General features: G+C 36.3%; 1 protein-coding gene across 1 annotated transcript in view; it reads left to right on the top strand.

The window, feature by feature from the left end:
• The window catches only part of CCDC73 (coiled-coil domain containing 73), a 164,448-nt gene that overhangs the window by 126,069 nt on the left and 17,965 nt on the right, over positions 1 to 20,414 (top strand). The window contains exons 12-14 of the mRNA XM_021083216.1: positions 1,188 to 1,247; positions 3,049 to 3,132; positions 16,194 to 16,328. Of these exons, the coding sequence (XP_020938875.1) occupies positions 1,188 to 1,247; positions 3,049 to 3,132; positions 16,194 to 16,328 (279 nt within the window). The remainder of the gene's footprint in view (positions 1 to 1,187; positions 1,248 to 3,048; positions 3,133 to 16,193; positions 16,329 to 20,414) is intronic.

The following is a 20,414-nucleotide window of genomic DNA, read 5'->3' on the forward strand; positions in this document are numbered from 1 at the left end:
TCTGGAGCTCCCGTTGTGGCTCAGCAGGTTAAGAACCCAACATAGTCTCCTTGAGGATGTGGGTTTGATCCCTGGCCTTGCTCGGTGGGTTAAGGATCCAGCATTGCCACAAGCTGTGGCAGAGGTCACAGATGCAGCTCAGATCTCTATGGCATAGGCCTGCAGCTGCAGCTCTGATTTGACCCCTAGCCTAGGAACATCTACATGCCACAGGTGCAGCCTTAAAAAAGAATGTTCTAGAGTTCCCCCTATGGCTCAGCGGAAATGAATCTGACTAGTGTCCATGAGGACGGCAGGTTTGATCCCTGACGTCGCTCAGTGGGTTAGGGATCTGGCCTAGCCATGGGCTGTGGTATAGGTTGCCAGTGCTGCTTGAATCTGGCATTGCTGTGGCTAGGGGATAGGCTGACAGCTGCAGCTCCTATTCGACCCCTAGCCTGGGAACTTCCATATGCCACGAGTGCAGCCCTAAAAAGACACACACAAAAAAAAAACAATGTTCCTTCTTTATAGAGTTAATATAAATGATAAAAAAATTTATGAATTTTAAAAAAATTATTAGTTTTTGGCATTATCAACAAGACTTTAGGATAATAAAATTTGCCTGTAACCACTTTATTTTCACTTTAATGTTCTGTCAGGTAATCTTATGGTACAGTGGTGTTTTCAGAAAAGCTTTAGGAGATCAGAAATTCTGTAGGTTTGTTTTTTTTTGTTTTTTGTTTTTTTTGGTCTTTTGTCTTTTCAGGGCCACAGCCACGGCATATGGAGGTTCCAGGCTAGGGATCTAATCGGAGCTGTTGCTGCTGGCCTGTGCTAGAGCTACAGCAATGCCTGATCCAAGCTGCACCTGTGACCTACATCACACCACAGCTCACGACAACGGCGGATCCTTAACCCGCTGAGCAAGTCCAGGGATCGAACCTAGTCAGATTCGTTTCTGCTGGGCCACGACGGGAACTCCAATTCTGTAGTTTTTAACATTAACATTTATAAGTTTGCACCAGCCTGTATGGGATAGAATCTAATACTATCTTTAGTTCAGTAGAGTCATTGCTCAGCAATAAACAAAAATTGATACTCTGGAGTAATAATAGGTCATGACACTCTCAAATTTGTTAAGCCCTTAATTGAATGTAAAATTTGCCAAATTTTGTATCACAATTTAAAAATTATTCAATTTGTAGGAAATGGAATTAAATAAGAAGATTAATGAAGAGATTACCTGTATTCAAGAAGAAAAACAAGTAAGCATTCATAAGATATTTGGAAGCCAGTAAATATTTTAAAAGCCTAATACAATGTGGGAAATAAATTAAGCTAAACAAGTAGAATCATGCCTCGGTCAGTTCCTAGCAGGTAGTAAGCACTCTGTTGGGTGTACTGAATGGATGCATGTGTATCTTTTTAACTAGGCCTCACATGTACTCCTATTAAACAAATAGAGGAGAAATGGGTAGCATCAAAGGCTACAAACTTTCAGGTGTAAGATAAGTTTTTGGGGTGTACAGCATTAGTTAACAAAACTGTATTCTATACTTGAAAGTTGTGAAAAGAGTAGATTTTTTTTTTTTTTACTGTCTTAACCATTTTTAAGTGTACAACAGTTCAGTAGTGTTAGGTACATTCACACTGTTGTGCAAACATCACCGCCATCCATCCCTAGAACTCTTTATTATATCTTGCCAAACTGAAATTCTACCCTTTCACAAAAACTCCCCATTCCCCCTCCCTCATTTCTTAGAAACCCACAATCTATTTTCTGTGAGAGTAGATTTTTTTAAAATGAAACTCCAAACACATATTCTTTTTAAAAAAATATTTATTTTGTTGAGGTGTAGTTGATTTCTTATATTAGTTTCAGGTATACAACATAGTGATTCAGAATTTTTATAGATTGGGAGTTCCTTCTGTGGCTCAGTGGGTTAAAAATCCATCTGCAGTGGTTCAGGTCGCTGTGGAGGTGCAGGTTCGATCCCCAGCCTGGCCCAATGGGTTAAAGGATCTGAGATTGCTGCAGCTACAGCATAGGTCACAGCTACAGCTCAGTTTCAGTCTCTGTCCTGGGAACTTCCATATGCCACAGGTGTAGCCATATATATTTTTTAAATTGTATAGATTATTATAAAGCTATTATAAAATATTGGCTATATTCCCTATGCTGTGCAATAGTTGTAGAGTGCTGTCCTTGTAGTTCATTTATTTTATACAGTGAGTAGATCTTAACTGTTCTCACCACTCACAAAAAAGTTGGTGATTATGTGCAGTGATAGAGGTGTTGACCTTGTGGTAATTAAATCACAAAATATCTGTGTGTCAGATCATTACATTGTACACCTTAAGCTTACACATGTTATATATCTCAATAAAGCTGGAGAAAAGTACATTAAAATTTTAGAAATAAATAAAATAAGAATAGAAATAAATCCATTTTTTCCTTGATAGTTTAGACCAATGGTACTCTAAGCCATAGTTACTGAAATGCATGTATACTTAGAGCATACATTTATAGGACATTATACCCTCATTTGAATCTATTTGATATTTATGATATTTTGACTTTAAATAAAAAGAAAATATGTGAAAGAAAGTTTCTCCTGTTTCTTTCTTTACCCCTCCTTCTGCTTTTCCTCCATTTGATTCTGAACACATGTCATGACATCCTAGCCCATTAGCAGTATGACGTTTTGGTAATAATATATTTATTATTTGAGGAGCAAGCCAACGAAAGTTTGGGTTTTGAATTCTTCACATTTTTCAGTAGTGTCTTGTAGTCCGTGGTTCATTTCAGAAACTTTGTTAGTTATTTCAGGAGCCCTTAGAATAGTGCTTTGTAAGTAATAATGTAATACAGATTGTGTTAGATGTTAAATTAATAAAATTGCCATTAGTTTATTTCAGTATGTTGTTTATTATGGCTGACATTGAAATTAAACTGTAAAGATAATAAATTAAGAAACTGGAAAGTGTGTTTTAAGAATGAGTTTGGAAACATACCTACTGTCTTAAAACTTTTCCAATTAACGTTATATTTATACTTTTTAAAAGGGTATCATCACTTCTTTCCAACAATTGCAGCAGTTACTTCAGCAACAGACTCAAATTAATACTGAAATGGAAGCAGAATTAAAGGTACTTAAATAAAATAATCAGACTGTATATTTATATTTCCGTCTAATGAGCTTTACCTGTTTAGTTGCATTCATCTGTCCAATTTCATCTGAGATCATTTTGAATTTTAAGTGTAAAAATATTGGCCCCTTTCATCAACTTGGTATCAGTGTCCCAACTAAAGAGCATTTTTTTTTTTTTACATTCGAGTCACTAGTTAAATGTTCACTTTTGGAGTTCCCCTTGTGGCTCAGCAGAAGTGAATCTGAATAGTATCCATGAGGATATGGGTTTGATTCCTGGCCTCACTCAGAGGGTTGGGGATCCAGTGTTGCTGTGAGCTATGATATAGGTCACAGATATGGCTGGGATCCCACATTGCTGTGGCTGTGGTGTAGGCCAGCAGCTGTAGCTTCAATTTGATCCCTAGCCTGGGAACTTCCATATGCCACAGGTGCGGCCCTAAAAAGCAAAAAAAAAAAAAAAAAAAAAAAAAAAACAAGTATCTGATTTAATTTAGTAACAAATTGAATAGGTTTTTTTTCTGTGTTTTATAACTGTGGCCAAGACCCAAAGCTGAAAATAAAAGTTGACAAGTGTTACCATAGTCTTAGAAAGTAGTCATTGAGCTCCCCAAAATGGGGAGGGGGAGCAGATCTCTCTTCACAGGAATGTGATAGAACTGGCCCTATTACCACAACAATCAGTCCGTTATCTTCTTCCCAGTATATATAAGAAAATGATTGGGGATTGAAAGAAGTTATGGTCACTGATGTTTTGGGAGTGAGGGTTCAGTAAGAGAGGCTTTTTTCTTAACATCCCTAGTAGAGAGGTGTTCATTTCCCCTCATGAATGTTAAGTGTAGGCATTTATGGGAAAAATCATGTATAAAAATTGGGGTATAAGAAGGGGAGGTTGCCATCTTGTTTTTTAGATGGATGCTTGAGATCCTGTAGAAAACTGAAAGTCCACTCTGGTGCTGCTGGTAAAACAAAATGTTGTAAGTTCATGTGGGAGAGCCTGGCATGTTTCTTGAAGTTCAGAAGTGTACCAAGAACATATAGACTGATGCCCAGGTCTGGTCTAGAAGTTTCAAGGAGAGTTTTTGGTGAAATCTGTTTCAGTGGGGCTTAAAGTGTGTGTTACGTTTGTTCTGATGCTACATGGCCCTGGAAGAGTACAGAAGAGAGAACGTGGCGGTTGCTTTGTTCCACATAAAGGAACATGGAGGTTCATGGAATGGCAGAAACTACTAAGTGACAAGGTGTCCAACTCAAGAGAAGGAGCTGGGGACATGTTCTACTGGGGCGGCCAATGCAAGATATTTGTGCTCCTCTGAAGTGATTCTTGGTCATGAAGGGTGAAGCTGTACATTTCCCAAGAAAAGTACACTCACCTTCCATGTAAAGACCACCGTCAGCAGAGGCCTAGGCCACCTTCATGGGTATTAACCAGTGCAGTTGTATAAAGTCCGTAAGGTTCTTCTGGGTAGAAGGGCCTTGAGCTTCAGGTTTAATACTCTGTGGTCACTGTCTTAACTTTTTAAAATTAATTTTTATCTTTGAAAATATGTTTTGTAAATTGTCAGATGGGAAAATGGAGCATGCTCCAGGGCTTGGAGCTTCAGCTCCAGCGTTCTCCTGTCTTCCGCTGCCTTCCAGTACCTGTTCCTAGCTGCTGGCTCTTCTGCCCTTTGATGCCCTAGGTCCTGAACAGCCTCATCCTCCTTGCTCCTGTGTTGCCACTGCTCTGGGTCCCACGGGTGGGGAGAGGCCTGTGTTCTGTTGTTGCTGTTTACCACTGGTGGTAGACTAGATGTAGCGGGGAGGGTCTGGGTCAAGTGCATGTGCCCTGCAGCATCTTCTGTCCTACATTGTCAGGGCTCTGGCACCATTTGGTAAGTGTCTTAGCAGAGAGTGAGTCCCCAGTCTGGGTACTGAGTTGTATCCCTGCCTGGCAGTTTCAGTCCTTTGGGGGTTACCCATCTGCCATGAGTTGGGGCAGAGGGCCCATGGGATGGAGAGATTGACTTCCCCAACTTCAGCCAAAACATAATACATGGGTCTAGCAGCTTGCAGGAGGTAGAACCCAGTGCTGAGTCTTGTGGTGAGGCCCTTAGGCATCTGTGAGGATCTGCATTTGGCCTGTGAGTATCACAGGGGCCCATAACATTTAATAGAAAATAAAAAAGCACCATGTTAGGTTGACAGGGAGAGAGAGAGAAAGAGAGAGGGAGGGAGGGACCACAAAGAAAAGTTTTCTTAGTATCATTTTTTTTTGTCTTTTTGTCTTTTTAGGGCTGCATCTGTGGCATATGAGGTTCCCAGGCTAGGGGTCCAATCAGAACTGTAGCCCACGGCCTACACCACAGCCACAGCAACGTGGGATCTGAGCTGCATCTGTGACCTACACCACAGCTCACAATGTCACCAATTCCCCGATCCACTGAGCAAGACCAGGGATAGAACCCACATCCTCATGGATGCTAGTTGGGTTTGCTAACTGCTGAGCCATGGTGGGAACTCCCTTAGTATCTTTATTGGCACTTTTTGCTCTGCTTTTTTTCATTTGTACCCAGCCCCACAAGTTACGCTGAATCTTTTATCATTGAATGTAATCAGACTTAACCTGAATAATGAAAGATTTCTCTTCTCACTATTGATGTTCTGTGAGTAGTCATGAAAAGAGAGTTTTGCCTTTCTTATTTCTCTTGCCTGCCCCTCTAATACTATAGGAGTTAGAAGAGAGAGAGAGAGAAAGGCTGGAAGAGGGAGAGGGAAAAGGTTGGAAGAGAGAGAGTGCTAGAGTCAAATCTCTTCCTCCTCTTAACCCCTTCACCTACTGCAATAAAAGATTAAATTTTTTTCTCTGAAAGTCCAGTTATCAGTAAGTATTCCTCCTGCCACCTCGCCCTAGGTGAATAACTGGAACTAGTTCTCTAATATGTTGAACCTTCTCCCAAGAAACATATAACTTATCCTAATTCTCCACGAGTAGTAATTATCAGGATTGTCTCCTAATCCATTTAAAGGAGTTGAAACAGATTTTTAGGATGAGCAAAATATCAGAGACTAGCAAATCCAATCATTTCATTTCATGATGAAATAAAGATCCACAAAATGTAGGTAGTATAGTTTTTGCCTATAATTAGTGGCAAAACCAGGATTAAATTTTTGTCTTGATTCCACTTCACTATTTCTACAATATCACATTGTTAAGATATTTTCCCTAGATATATGAGAATTGCCATTCTTGTTAGATCAGTTATATGAAGACCAAAAGTTTTGAATTGCCCTTCCACAGTTCTATATCCAGGGCTTATGTATTGTTGAATTTTACAGGGCCTACAATAGCCATAGAGATACACAGTCATGTGTTTCTTTGAATTAATGTTAATGGTAACTATGGTTCCAGGACCTTTTAACTGTAACTGCCAGTATCTTAGATAAATCAAAGGCCTCTCTCTTTAACTAGTCCCATTATTACCCAAGCCTTGAGAGTACATAGAGAAACTAGATTTCATATAGTAAAATTTCAAACAAAGTATTGGCAAGAACAGGATAGAATTTCCAGCTCTTTATTTTAACAGGTAAGGGAATTAAAAATCAATACTATCTATCATCACTTTCATTTTATAGAGGAGAACATTTTAACACTAAAAGAATATTAAGGGAATAATATCAATAAAGGACAGTCCTTTACAAGAAAACACACTTGATGACCTTATATTGACATTTTTTTGCCTGGGACCAGGAGATTTTGCCATGGATCAGTACTTGTTTATAGACTGATGTTGGAGAACCACTGATATATAGTATCACAGAATATTAATGTTGAATTGTTGCTGAGGATTATGCTGCATAGATATCTCAAGTGTTTTCTCAAAGAGCATTCTGATTGTACCTGTACTAAAAGGGATCATTACACTTCGTAATAGCCTGCTTTTTTCAGTGCTCTGCAGTCATACTGTTATCTGTCGTATTTTTTAAAGTACACTTTAGAGTATAGAGACTTAAATTCTCATAACAGAAAATATTTTCTACTGTGATTAATCATTATTTAATCCATATAAAGTATAATTATGCTGCTATAGTCATAGTGTTAAGCAGAAAATTAATAAATCCACAAGGATGAGGAAATAGGGAGAGGAAACAAAGTTTATAAAAGTGGGAACCAAGTGGAGAATGACTAATTTGCTTAGCAAATGAGAGAAAGTACGGAAATAAGCAGGAATTGCAAGCATCATGTGCAGGGAAAAGCATCTGGAAGTGTAATAGTTTCTTACATAGACCTAGTTTTTGACTTCAGTTTTGCACCAACTGAAGACAGGGCACAACTAAAGTCAAAAACTAGGTCTATATAAGAAACTATTACACTTCCAGATGCTTTTCCCTGCCCTGCACAAATAGACACTCTCTCCTATGTGGCAGAAGGTTGGAGAATTATACGTTGGAGAGTTTGAGGAACAACTGAGTTTCGGTATATCCAGTGGTATGCTGGAGACAGCTTGTACCAGGAAGAACTAGTTAGAGCTGTTGTCATTTTGTGAGTTGGTTTAAACCAATGGTAGTTTGAAATTGACCATGGTGAGATTTTTAACACTAATGAAATTGGAAAATACTGCAAATCAGGGTAATTTTTTGAGACCCAATTTACCAGCACAGTACTGAAAGTATTATATTTAAAACACTTTGAGAAGTCTAAATATTGAATTTTGAAGCCTCCAGGCCAAGTTTCCCCATTTAGAGGGCAGTTAGCCTTATAATTTCCAGGCAGGAGAATGGAAGCTTCTATTCTGGAGCCACTAACCTGCTCAAGAAAAAAGACTGTTAACTGTTGCTGATGAAAACAGCTCATCCAGACCAATGTACAGTAAAGCCCACCACTGTAGAGACAAAATTTTGTAGTTGGCAGAACTTTCAGCCAACTTTTAAACATTTCATCCTTAAATGTGAGCAAGCAGTTAAGGATCACTAGACATTTGAAGAAAGTCTCCATGTAAAAAATAGACAAAACAAGCAGGGTAGTGAAAAAAAACTTGGAGAAGCAAAGAAAACATACTTAATTAAGAGAACTACATTTATTAATCTATAATACAATACAATAATTAGGAATGTTAAAAGATAAATGTTCATGGAATAAAAGAGAATATATTAGCAGGCACAAAAAGTACAATGAGGGAGTTCCCGTCGTGGCACAGCAGAAATGAATCTGACTAGTATCATGAGGATTTGGGTTCAATCCCTGGCCTTCTCAGTGGGTTGGGGATCCAACATAGCCATGAGCTGTGGTGTAGGTTGAAGATGCAGCTTGTATCCCATGTTGCTGTGGCTGTGGTGTAGGCCAGCAACTGTAGATCCAATTCAACCCCTAGCCTGGGAACCTCCATATGCTGTGGGTGCATACCTAAAAAAAAAAAAAAAAGTACAATGGAAAAGTTGGAAGATAACATTGAGATAGTCTTCTAAGAAAGTAGACAAAATGGGGAGTTACCATCATGGCTCAGTGGTTAACGAATCCGACTAGGAGCCATGAGGTTGCAGGTTCGATCCTTAGCCTTGCTCAGTGGGTGAAGGATCTGGTGTTGCCGTGAGCTGTGGTATAGGTCACAGACGCGGCTCGGATCCTGCGTTGCTGTGGCTCTGGTGTAGGCTGGCAGCTACAGCTCCGATTTGACCCCTAGCCAGGGAATCTCCATATGCTGCAGGAGTGGCCCAAGAAATGGCAAAAAGACCAAAAAAAAAAAAAAAAAAAAAAAAAAAAAAAAAAAAAAAGAAAGTAGACAAAAGACATGAAGATGGAAAACAGGAAAGAGGGAAAATTAAGGGCTCAGTCCTAGAGGTCAGGTGAATTTCAGAGAGAATAGAAAATGGAAGGAGAGCAAATGACCAAGGAAGTAATTCAAGAAAGTAACCCAGAACTGGAGGGTCTGAGTTTGTTTTGCTTAACACCAATGCATATTATTATGTAATTTCATACTACAGTTGAGAAGATTATAAAATTGCCGTGAGGAAAAAAGTAGGGTACATACAGGATTCAGAATGAGAATGGCAAGGTAATGGCTTCAGACTTCTGATTGGCATCCCTGGGAAAGTAGGAGATAGTAGAACCATGCCTTTAGAGGTTAAGGAGAAATTGCTTTCCAAAGCAGAATTGTACAGTATTTAGTCAAATGAGTGAAGGGTTGGTAGAATAAACATATTTTCAGACATGCAGGGTCTCAAAAAGTGTACCACCTCTGTCTCCTTTATCAATAAGTAATAGAAAGGTTGCTTTTCCAAGACAAGGGAATAAACCGAGAGGAAAATTATCAGCTCTAGGAATCAGGAGACCACCAAAGAAGAGAGAAGGAAATTCTCAGAGATAATCTGGTCAGTGTAGCAGAATGAAAGCTCAGTAGGTCCAAATTGAAGGGAAGGATGAATGTCTCCAAAACATGGAAACTGAGAGGTTCCCTGATGTAGGCAGTGTCTTTTAGATGGGGAAATGAGAGTAGGGACAGGAAATGATTGGTATATCTGTAATGTACTCTTTGGGAACATAATGTCCTTGGTCATTTATTATTACTAGGAAAGAGTCTGTGGTATAGTCTCCCATATCTCCTCTTAACCTTGATTATCCATCTTCTAAAATACAGTTTATCAATATAAATAGATACTATAAAGTATCTGTTAGGCTGTTAAAGTACTAAGCATCTATTATATACATACCATTGTAAATATTCAGAAACTTCCCTATTATTATAATATGTACCTAAAGATTCGGGCAAAATCATGACTTCTACAAAAATATTTATATTATCCTAAAGTAGAAGCAGTTAAAATAGGTATTCATTGAGTGCTGTCAAAGTGCAAAGTTCTTTATGAGCTGGAGCAGAATCTTCAGGTTAAAATTGTAAAATGCTTTTTATTAGATGTTTCCATAATTTTGGATAATTTTATCTTTGTATACTGATATTTTGTATAGTAATTGAGAACCCTTTAAATAGATGGAATACTATGAAACCTTTAAAATGAGCAGATGTATATAATGATATGGAAATTAAGCAAGACATTCATATATTTAGAAAAGCAGATTGTGAGACAGTATGGTATGTGTGATATGATTTTATCTCTATTTAAAAAGATACATTTTATGTACTTGTGTGCTTATAGACAATTTCTAGAAGGATACACAAGAAACTATTAGAATAGTTATACCTCTGGGGAGGAGAACTGGAAAACCAGTAGAGAAAAACTTTGCCTTTTCTTTCTGTATCCTTTGTGTGGCTTGAATGTTTACCCTGAATGTATTTAGCTTTATTAATTATAAATAAATTAATATAAAAATTCCAAATGTATTAGATACGTAGGTAGAGTTCTTACTATTTGTCTTTTTACAGAAATTTACTTGGATTATCAGCAGACACTGAAGAAACCTAGTAATAGTGGTGATACTAATTTAATAGCTTTTAAATCCTTGTCTTAGAAAATAGTAGTATTTTTACCCCATAAAAGTTTTGGGGGAAGGGGAGAAGAGAGTCTGGTGGCTATATAATATGGTAATTTATGAAGTAATAAGTTAATACAGTAAATATTAAAGTTCTATTAAAAGTGTTAATTTGAAATTAAAAATTAAAATTATATTTTAAGGATTTTCTAGCCAGTTAATTTCTGAAATAAATGGATGTGGAAAAAATGTTCTGTGGTAGTTAAAATTTTTAGTAGGTTTAGGCTGGATTATGCTACATTTCATATTTTTCAGTGCTGTACTTTATATTACTTTTTCAGTACATTAAAACTTATGCAGTGAAACTGAATAATGGCAATGTTTTTATACCCTTTTATAGCCATTTCTTTTTCATAACCTCCCCCTATTTCCTGTTAACTAAACTATAAGCACCTTTCTGTTAATTTATGAAAATTATTGTTGAGATAGCACATTATCACTGATCTGTATGGCACTTTCAGCATGTTAGAAGCAAAGGTCCAAGCAACATAAAACACATCAAAATTCATTAATGTGGTATTGATTATTTTTTGGATAATTAATTTTATTGCAGACCCTTGAAAGAGATAATGAGCTGCAAAGGGAGAAGGTAAAAGAAAATGAAGAAAAGTTCCTTAATCTTCAAAATGAGCATGAGAAAGCACTAGGAACTTGGAAAAAGCATGTAGGTTTATTAAATAGTAAAATAGTAAAATATTTTAAGTAGTTACAGATATTTAAAATAACAATTAAATGCTAAGAAAATATTGCAAAAATAAGACAGGGATAAAGTCAGACATATTTTTTTTTGCTCTTATTTTCCCAAGAAGTGAATGTTTTTAAAGCTAAATTTAATAAAATTTTCTGTAATGCTTTCATACATGAAAAACCTTACATATACATGCACATATTTAGATATATATATGTATGATTTTTCCTATGTGATGAATAAAAATTAATTTCCCTTTTCACAAAACCATTGATAGTGTTTTAGTAAATGATTAAAATAAAAAGTTATATAGGTATTATCATTAGCTGATCTCTTTAGCTTTCCTCAGTAGTTTTGTTGAGTTGTATTAAAGCCATGTTTAGAACATGTATACAGTAGTTGAGTTCTATAGTTTAACATTTTATCATGAGAGTTTTATGTTGTAAACATGGCTATTTCCTTAAAGTGCATCTGTTTATTTTATACTAAATTTTAATTTCAGTGAAGTAGATAATAAAAGTATGAAGTAATATAAATTAAAGTTGTGAAATATAAGGTTCACTTAAAAGACTGGTGAACCACAAAATTGATTATTCTATTATCTGTATGTATTGCCTTGAGTTCTTTTAAAAGAATTAACAAAATAGAAAGTCACAGCTTATCAATTTATGAAAGCTATATTTTGGGAAAGTAAGATTATATTTTAAACTATTATACAATTATGCTACATAATTCTAATACAATACTGATGTATTTTATACTAACATATATCTGCATACCATTCTGCACCTGTTTTTGTTTGATATAAATTTTTATATGTCAGTCTTGATTTTTTTGATCCATTTACAGCTAACATGTTCTTTTTGCATTTTGTAGAGATCTTCGCTGATGATGAATTTGATAAGGTTTACCTAATTTTGAAAAGTATTTTGTAATTAATTGTATCATAATACTATAAAATGCTTAATGACCTCTATATAAATAAAGTTCATCATTAAGCAACAAGCATAATAATATTATTTTAGCTTCGGCTAATCCAGCTTGCATCCCAATACTTCCCTCTCATCCCTAATGTTTAAAAAACCGTGGAAATAGTACTTTCAGGGTAAGGAAGACTATCAAGTGAAAAGAGAATATAAACTTAAACATGCCAACGATGCAAAAAAAATAGTTGAACTAAGCAAACTAAACATTTATTTTTCCTAATGAGATCTCAACCATGTCCTTCCCCCAAGGGGAAAAAAAAAATCAATCAAATTAAGAAAAATAAACATTCAGCTTCACTAGTTGGGACCTCAGTCTATAATCTGGATAAAATTGGGTTTGTCTTGGGATTTTTAGCATCTCCAGTCATTTCACTTCTCGATGTTTTAGTGCTAAACAAAGCGTATATATATTTTTTTGGCCGCACCTGAGACATGTGGAAGTTCTCCAGCAAGGGATGAAACCTGTAACAGAGCAGTGGCCTGAGCTGCTGCAGTGACAATGATGGATCCTTAATCTACTGTACCACAAGGAAACTCCCATAGTTACATTTTTTTTAAGCTGCTTTGGCTCTATAAGTGTTTTCTTGGATGGGGGGTCAGATCTACTCTTTAATTGTATTTCTATTCTGAGTTTTTCACCATCCTTGAGTGAAAGACAATCATAGTATCACTAGTGAGATTGGATTGAGATGATTTTTAAAAAACGTTAGAATATACTGACAGAAGTAAAATGAAATCATATAAACTCCAATTAAAAAAATAAACAGTGAGGGAATTCTCTTGTGGTGCAACAGGTTAAGGATCTAGCATTGTCACTGCAGCAGCTTGAGTCACTGCTGTGACAGAAGTTCTATCCCTGGCCCAGGAACTTTCACATGTAATGGCCACAGCCAAAAATAAAAAATAAAAAAATAAACAGTGATAGAGTTCCCATTGTGGTACAACAAGATTGGCAGGGTCTCTGGTGCACTGGGACACAGATTCAGTCCCTAGCCCAGCACAGTGCATTAAGGATCCAGTGTTGTTGCAGCTGTGGTGTAGGTTGCAACTGCAGCTCAGATCTGATCCCTCTCCCAGGACCCCCATATGCCCTGGAATGGCTGAAAAAGAAAAATAATAAATTAAAAAACTAGCTAACCAGTGAAAGAAAATACGTACAAATAAAACAGCAAATATTATTAGATAGTTTATCTAAAATTCATTGAAATGTCACGTCAAAGATGCCTAAAATACAAAGATGGCTAAAGAGCTCACTCTCTTAAATAGGTAATTATTAAGTTAATCACAATATTGTAGAGTGGTTTGTTTATTTGATTGTTTGTCTGTTTGTTGCTTGCCATGCATGCAGCATGTGGAAGTTCCTTGGCCACGGATCAAACCCACACCACAGCCACAACCCAACCCGCTACAGTGACAACACCAGATCCTTAACCCACTGTACTGCAAGAGAACTCCTTTGTAGAGTGGTTTTTAGTAGTAGTAACATTACCATTAACAAATTATTATGGAAGCACAAAATAAGTCATGTTGTTTAACTAGGTTGAGGAAAGTCTTAGAGAAGAGATGACGCTACAGTTTAGCACTTTTACCAGACAGAAGGTGCTGGTTTCCTCACTTCCCATTCTACTCTGTTGGCATTCCATTTAAGAAAGGGAAGAATAATGGAGTCATAGAACTGCATTCTCAAGGGTGATGAATAATCTAATCTAGAATGTAACATTAGAAGTTAGGTTGAGGTCACCTTCTGAAGAGTTCTTTACTAAGGAAGTTGAATTGTATAAGGAATGGGAAGCGACTGAGAATTTTAAAGCAGAAAAGTGACATAGTCAAATCTTCACTTTAGAAAAATCACTCTAGCAGCAGTATGGAGGATGGCGTTATGGAGGGAGATCAGTAAGCAGAATGTTGCACATAATTAACCACAAGTCTATGAGGGTATGAATTAGGGCAGTGGTAGTGATAACAAAGAAGAGGGATAGATGCTGGAAGCATTTTAGAAGTAGAATTAGCAGGATTCGTGATATGTAACGAGTTTTAGAGGGGAAAGAAGTCAACTGTGATTCTGGGATTATTACAATGGGCAGAGTAATAATGTCACTAACTGACAGTAAGGATTGAAGGGAGAAGCAGATTTGGTGGATGAAAATTAGTTTTATTTGGGAACTGTTGGATTTATAATGACTACAGGACATCTGACTTGAAATACATATCATGCATTTGGGAATCTAAGGAGAGAATTTGGGAGATGAGATACATATTTAAGACTTATTAACATAAAGCTGAAATTTAAAGGTATAATAAGGTCATCTATGGAAGGAATGGAGGACTTGAAGAGAAGACTAAAGAAGAAAAAGCCTTGGGGAATGTCAGTATTTTGTGAGTGGTTAGTTTTGTGCGTATTGGGGCAGGAGGGGAGAGGGAGCCTGATAAGAACAGTGAGGAAGGTAGGAGGATAAGGAGAGAGTACTACCTTGAAATGAAAGAAAAGAGGCTGTTTCAAGAACAGATAGTCAACACAGTCATGCTCCAGGGATGTCGAATGGTACAAAACTTGGAAAAAGTCCTTTTGCTTTTTTGCAGGTGATAGCTGAGAAAAAAAATCATAGAACAGTAAGGGCAGAAGTCTAGATGTTGAGGACTGTTAGGAGGTTAGAATTTGAAAGTAGCAAGAGTAGACTTTAAGAAACAAGGGAGGTAGAATAATTTGGTCAAGGAGAAAAAAAGAATTAGGAATGTACAACAGCACATTTGTGGGCTCGGAACATGCTGGTAGAGCAGGAAAAGGTTGAGAATAGGCCAGGAGAGAGGAGATCATTGCTGGAGCTAGGCACTAAGGGAGGTAGGAAGGATGAGGCAGAGAACACATGGAGAGTTGAACCTTGGGAAAGGAGAATCTTGCAGAGATAGATTTAAAAATGGTTAAAAATAAGTAAGATGAAGGGAAAGTATTAGGTCAGTTCATATCCGTTAGCCTCTCTAAAGAATATTACATGCATTTGTGGAATTTTTGTCAGTTTAAAATTGTCTAAGAGAAACTTTTCTAATCTTTTATGACAAAATAAAAGATTCTCCTCAGTGCAATTTCCTTTGTTTCACATTTGAGGTTTCTATGAAGGAGAACACCCTTAAGAAAAAGATTATGAAATTTTATAGCCAGTACAAGCCCAGTTTATGGATGTATTAGGCTGAAGGGTCAGTTTCTGTTGTACTAGTACTGTCATTTAGTTGAGTTAAAATCTGTGTATCTTAGTTGAGCCAAAAAGAAAACATTAAGAAAGCAATGAAGTGGTAACTTTTATAGAAATTTTTATTAAAAATAAATTAATTTTTTGTTTGTAATAAGAAGTAAACCCCTAGATTTAATTTTGGATTTGAATTCTGAGTACCACTTTACATCTGCCTGACCTTGGGCAAGTTACATTAGGTCTGTGAGCCTGTAAATTGGAGATTAAAAATACCTCATGGGGAGTTCCCATCGTGGCTCACTGGAAATGAATCTGACTAGCATCTGTGAGGACGCAGGTTTGATCCTTGGCTTTGCTCGGTGGGTTAAGGATCTGGCGTTGCTGTGAGCTGTGATGTAGGTCGCAGATGTGGCTTGGATCTGGTGTTGCTGTGGCTGTGGCGTAGGCTGGCAGCTGCAGCTCTCATTTGACCCCTAGCCTGGGAACCTCCATATTGCCATGGGTGTGGCCCTAAAAAGACAAAAACAAAAACAAAAAAACCCTCATGAGATTTTTATGAGTATCAAATAATGTTTATTAAGTATTCAGTACAACTCAATAAATCATAGTTCTTAATACTCTAATTACTTTGGGAATGTTTTTATTTTTTACTGTTTCCCAAAATTTGTGTTAATGAAGCATTTTCATACAAAACAAATTTATATGTGTGTTCACTTTGGTTAAATTTTATATTAGGTTGAAGAACTTAATGGAGAAGTTAATGAGATTAGAAACGAGTTATCATCACTTAAAGAAACTCATACTAAGTTACAAGAACATTACAACAAATTACGTGATCAGAAAAAGTTTGAGGAAGACGAGAAGTTTCAGGTAAAATTGAAGTGTATTGGGGGTATAAGCTCTTAAAGAAATTGAAACTACCATCACTGATGATTTTTGCCATGCTTTATATTTTTAGTTCCTCTCCTTTTAAAAAATGAGTATAAGCATATAGCCTGTAATACTTTTTAAGTTGATTTTTATGTACGGTATGACATAAGGAAAAAGGGTCATTTTTTTAACATGAATTTTCAGTTCCAGCATATATATTTGTGGAATAGACAGTTTTTTCTTCCATTGTACCTTGGTACTTTCCTTGAAAATCAATTGACCAAATAAATATATGTGGGTCTATTTCTGCACCCTCTGTTATATTCCTTTGATTACATGTCTATTTTTAAGCCAATACAATACTTTCTCTATTAGTCTAGATTTATAAGAAGTCTTAAAATGTATAAATCCTTCCGTTTTGTTGTTCTTTTTCAAAATTGTTTCAGCTGTTCTAAGTAGCTAAATTGTTTTGGCTATTCTCCTTTGCGTTTCCATATAATTTTTTTTTGGCCACATCCATGGCATATAGAAGTTCCTGAGCCAGGGGTAAAATCTGAGCTACAGCTGTGACCTACACCACAGCTGCAGCAATCCTGGATACTTAACTCACTGCACCAGGCCAGGGATTGAACCCATGCCACTGCAGAGATGATGCCATATCCTTAATCTGCTGTGTCACAACAGGAACTCCCTCCATTTAACTTTTAGAATCAGCTTGTCAGTTTCTTTTTTAAAAGAGTGTGAGATTTGGATTGTGTTGGATGTATAGATTAATTTGCAAAGAATTGATATCTTTTTATGAACATAGTATATCTTGATGTTTATTTAAATATTAGTTAATATCTCAGAAATATTTTGTAGTTTTCCTTGCATAAGTCTTGCAAATATTTTTTATTTTTATGTATTTATTATTTTTTAAATTAAAAAATTTTAATTGAAGTATGGTTGATTTACACTATCATGTTAGTTTCAGGTGTGCAGCACAGTGATTGAGTTATATATGTGTGTGTGTGTGTGTGTGTGTTTTTTTCAGAATATTTTCCCTTACAGGTTATTATAAAATATTGAGTATAGTTCCCTGGGCTATGGAGTAGGTTCTTGTTATCTATTTTATATACAGTAGTGTATATATGCTAATCCCAGGCTCCTCTAATTTATCCCTCTCTCCAACCCCTTTACCCTTTGGTAACCATCAGTTTGTATTGTCTGTGAGTCTCTTTCTGTTTGAAAATAAATATTATGTTAAATTTATCCCTGAATATTTCCTGTTTTGGGGTCCTACTGTAAACAGTATTCTAAAAATTAATTTTCTAATTGTTTCTTGCTAGTATATAAAAGTAAAATTGATTTTTGTACATTGACCTTATATTGTTTTACCTCTTTAATTAACTTATTATTATAGCAATTTTTGGTTGTTGAACTTTAGAATTTTCTATGTACCTAATTATGTCATCTGTGAATTTAAGGCAGAAGAATTTTACTTCTTTTTCTGCTCTGTATGCATTTTATTTTTTCCTCAAGTTATTGCATCAACTAGGATCCTTTAGTACAGTGTTAAATAAAAGTTGCGAGAGTGGACATGCTTGATATGTTTCTCATCTTAAAAGGAGAATATTTAGCTTTTCATCATTTCATATTATGTTAGCCATAGGTTTTTCTGGGGGGGGTATACAGTCTTTATCAGGTTGAGGAATTTCCTTCTATTCCTAGTTTGCTGAGTTTTTCTCATGAGTGACTTTTTATCATGAATGAGTGTTAAGTTTTGTCAAATGCATTTTCTGTATCTATTGAGAAGATCCTATTTTTTCTTTATTCTGTTAATGTGTCGACATTAGCCAATTAATTATATTGATTGATTTCCAAATTTACCTTGCATTCCTGGGATATATATTATTCTTTTTATACACAGTTAGATATGATTTGCTAATGCTGTGTTAAGGGTTTTGAATTAATGAGGAATACAGCTCTGTAAGTTTTGCTTGTTTTTTCTTTGCACTCTTTTGGTCTGGTTTTTCTATCAAAGTAATACTGGTCATATAAATTGAGCTGGAATGTGTTCCCTCCTCCTGAAAAAGTACTGTGTAGAACTGCTATTATTTACCTTTACCAAATATTAGATACAATTCATTGGAGAAGCTATCTAGGCTTTTTCTTTGTGGGAATATTTTTAATAACAAATTGAATTTTTACGTTATTTATAGGGTTATTCAGATTCTCAGTGTCTTCTTGTATTGGTATGCAGAAAGTGGTTTACATAGCATGCCTGTGAAAAGTCTTTGAAAGCCCTAATGTAAGGTTTGGCTCTTGAGTGATACCTGGAAACTTAGACTGGGGGAGAGTGCCCACCATTTCCTAATAGACAGGAGTGGCTCACTATGCCTAAACTAAGTGGTTTACACGGAACATCTGCTTTCTTTCTGGGCATCTGGAATTTTGACACATGCTAGGCAGAGGGTGACCAGCACCCCAAAAAACCTTTAGCACTGAATCTCTAAATTCACATATGTGGTCATGATTCATTGCTGTAGGAATTAAGCATGTCCTATGTGACTCCACTAGGAGAGAACTCTTGAAAGAAGTTTAGACATGGTTTCCTCCAGACTTCATCTCTTGTAACTTTTACCTTGGCTGATTTTGCTTTATATTCTTGTGCTATAATAAATCTTGGGTCTACAACTACATATTGAGTCCTGTGAGTCTTTATAGCAAATCACTGAACCTGGGGATGGACTTGGAGACACAGTTGGTTTGGGTAATTTTTCTCTTTCAAGGAACTTGTCCTTTTCATCTACGTTGTCCAATTTACTGGCAAAGAGTTGCTCGTAATATTCCCTTATTAATATATTCATTTTAGGATCTATATTGATGTTACCTCTTTCATTCTTTTTTTTTTTTTTGCGTCTTTTTTGCCATTTCTTGAGCCACTCCTGAGGCATATCCCAGGGTAGGGGTCTAACCAGAGCTGTAGCTGCCGGCCTACCCCAGAGCCACAGCAACACGGGATCCGAGCCGTGTCTGTGACCTACACCACAGCTCACGGCAACGCCAGATCCTTAACCCACTGAGCAAGGCCAGGGATTGAACCTGCCACCTCATGGTTCCTACTCAGATTCGTTAACCACTGAGCCACAATGGAAATTCCACCTCTTTCATTCTTGATATTAATAATTTGTGTTTTCCTTTCCATTCCCTTACCTCTCTCAATTTAGCTAGAATTTTGCAATTTTAATGGTCTTTTCAAAGAACCAGGTTGTGGCTACATTGATTTTTCTCTTGAATTCATTTATTTACTGTTTTATTGGTTTCACGATCAAATTTCTTTCTTTCATTCTGCCTACTTAGGATCTAATTAGCTTTATTTTTTCTAGCTACTGAAGATGAAAACTTTGGTCATTGGTTATTGGCCTTTTTTTTTCTTTCTTTCTTTCTTTCTTCCCTTGTTTCTCCTTCTTGCTTTCCTTGTTTCTCTCTCTCTCTCTTTCTTTCTTTCCTTGTTTCTCTTTCTTTCTTTCCTTGTTTCTCTCTCTCTCTTTCTTTCTTTCTTCAGTCACAGTTGTGGCATATGGAAATTCTCTGGCTAGGGGTCAAATTGGAGCTACAGTTGCAGGTCTACACCACAGCCACAGCAACACCAGATCCTTAACGTACTGAGCAAGGCCAGGGATCAAGCCCACAGCCTCACAGAGACAATGTTGTGTTCTTAACCCACTGAGCCACAACAGGAACTCCTGACCATTCTTTTCTAATATAAGCATTTTAAGGTATTAATTTTTCTCTAAACACTGCTTTAGATTCATTCTATGAATTCTAATGTGCAGTGTTCTCATTTTTATTCTATTGAACGTATTTTAAAAATTTCTCTTGTGAGTCCTTCCTTGACCCATAGATATGAATTTGCCCTATAACCATTTTGTTCAATTTCCAAATATTTTGAGAATTTTCCAAATATCTTTCTGTTAATTATTCCAAATTTGAATAAGACTTTTATCCTTTTAAAGATATTAAGACTTTTTTTGGCCAAGTGTATTGTCTATTTTGATGAATATTTTGTGGAAAAGAATGTGAATTCTGATGGTCGTTGGACTG

The sequence above is a fragment of the Sus scrofa genome, chromosome 2, assembly GCF_000003025.6.
Source record: "Sus scrofa isolate TJ Tabasco breed Duroc chromosome 2, Sscrofa11.1, whole genome shotgun sequence".
In the NCBI taxonomy this organism is placed as follows: domain Eukaryota; kingdom Metazoa; phylum Chordata; class Mammalia; order Artiodactyla; family Suidae; genus Sus; species Sus scrofa.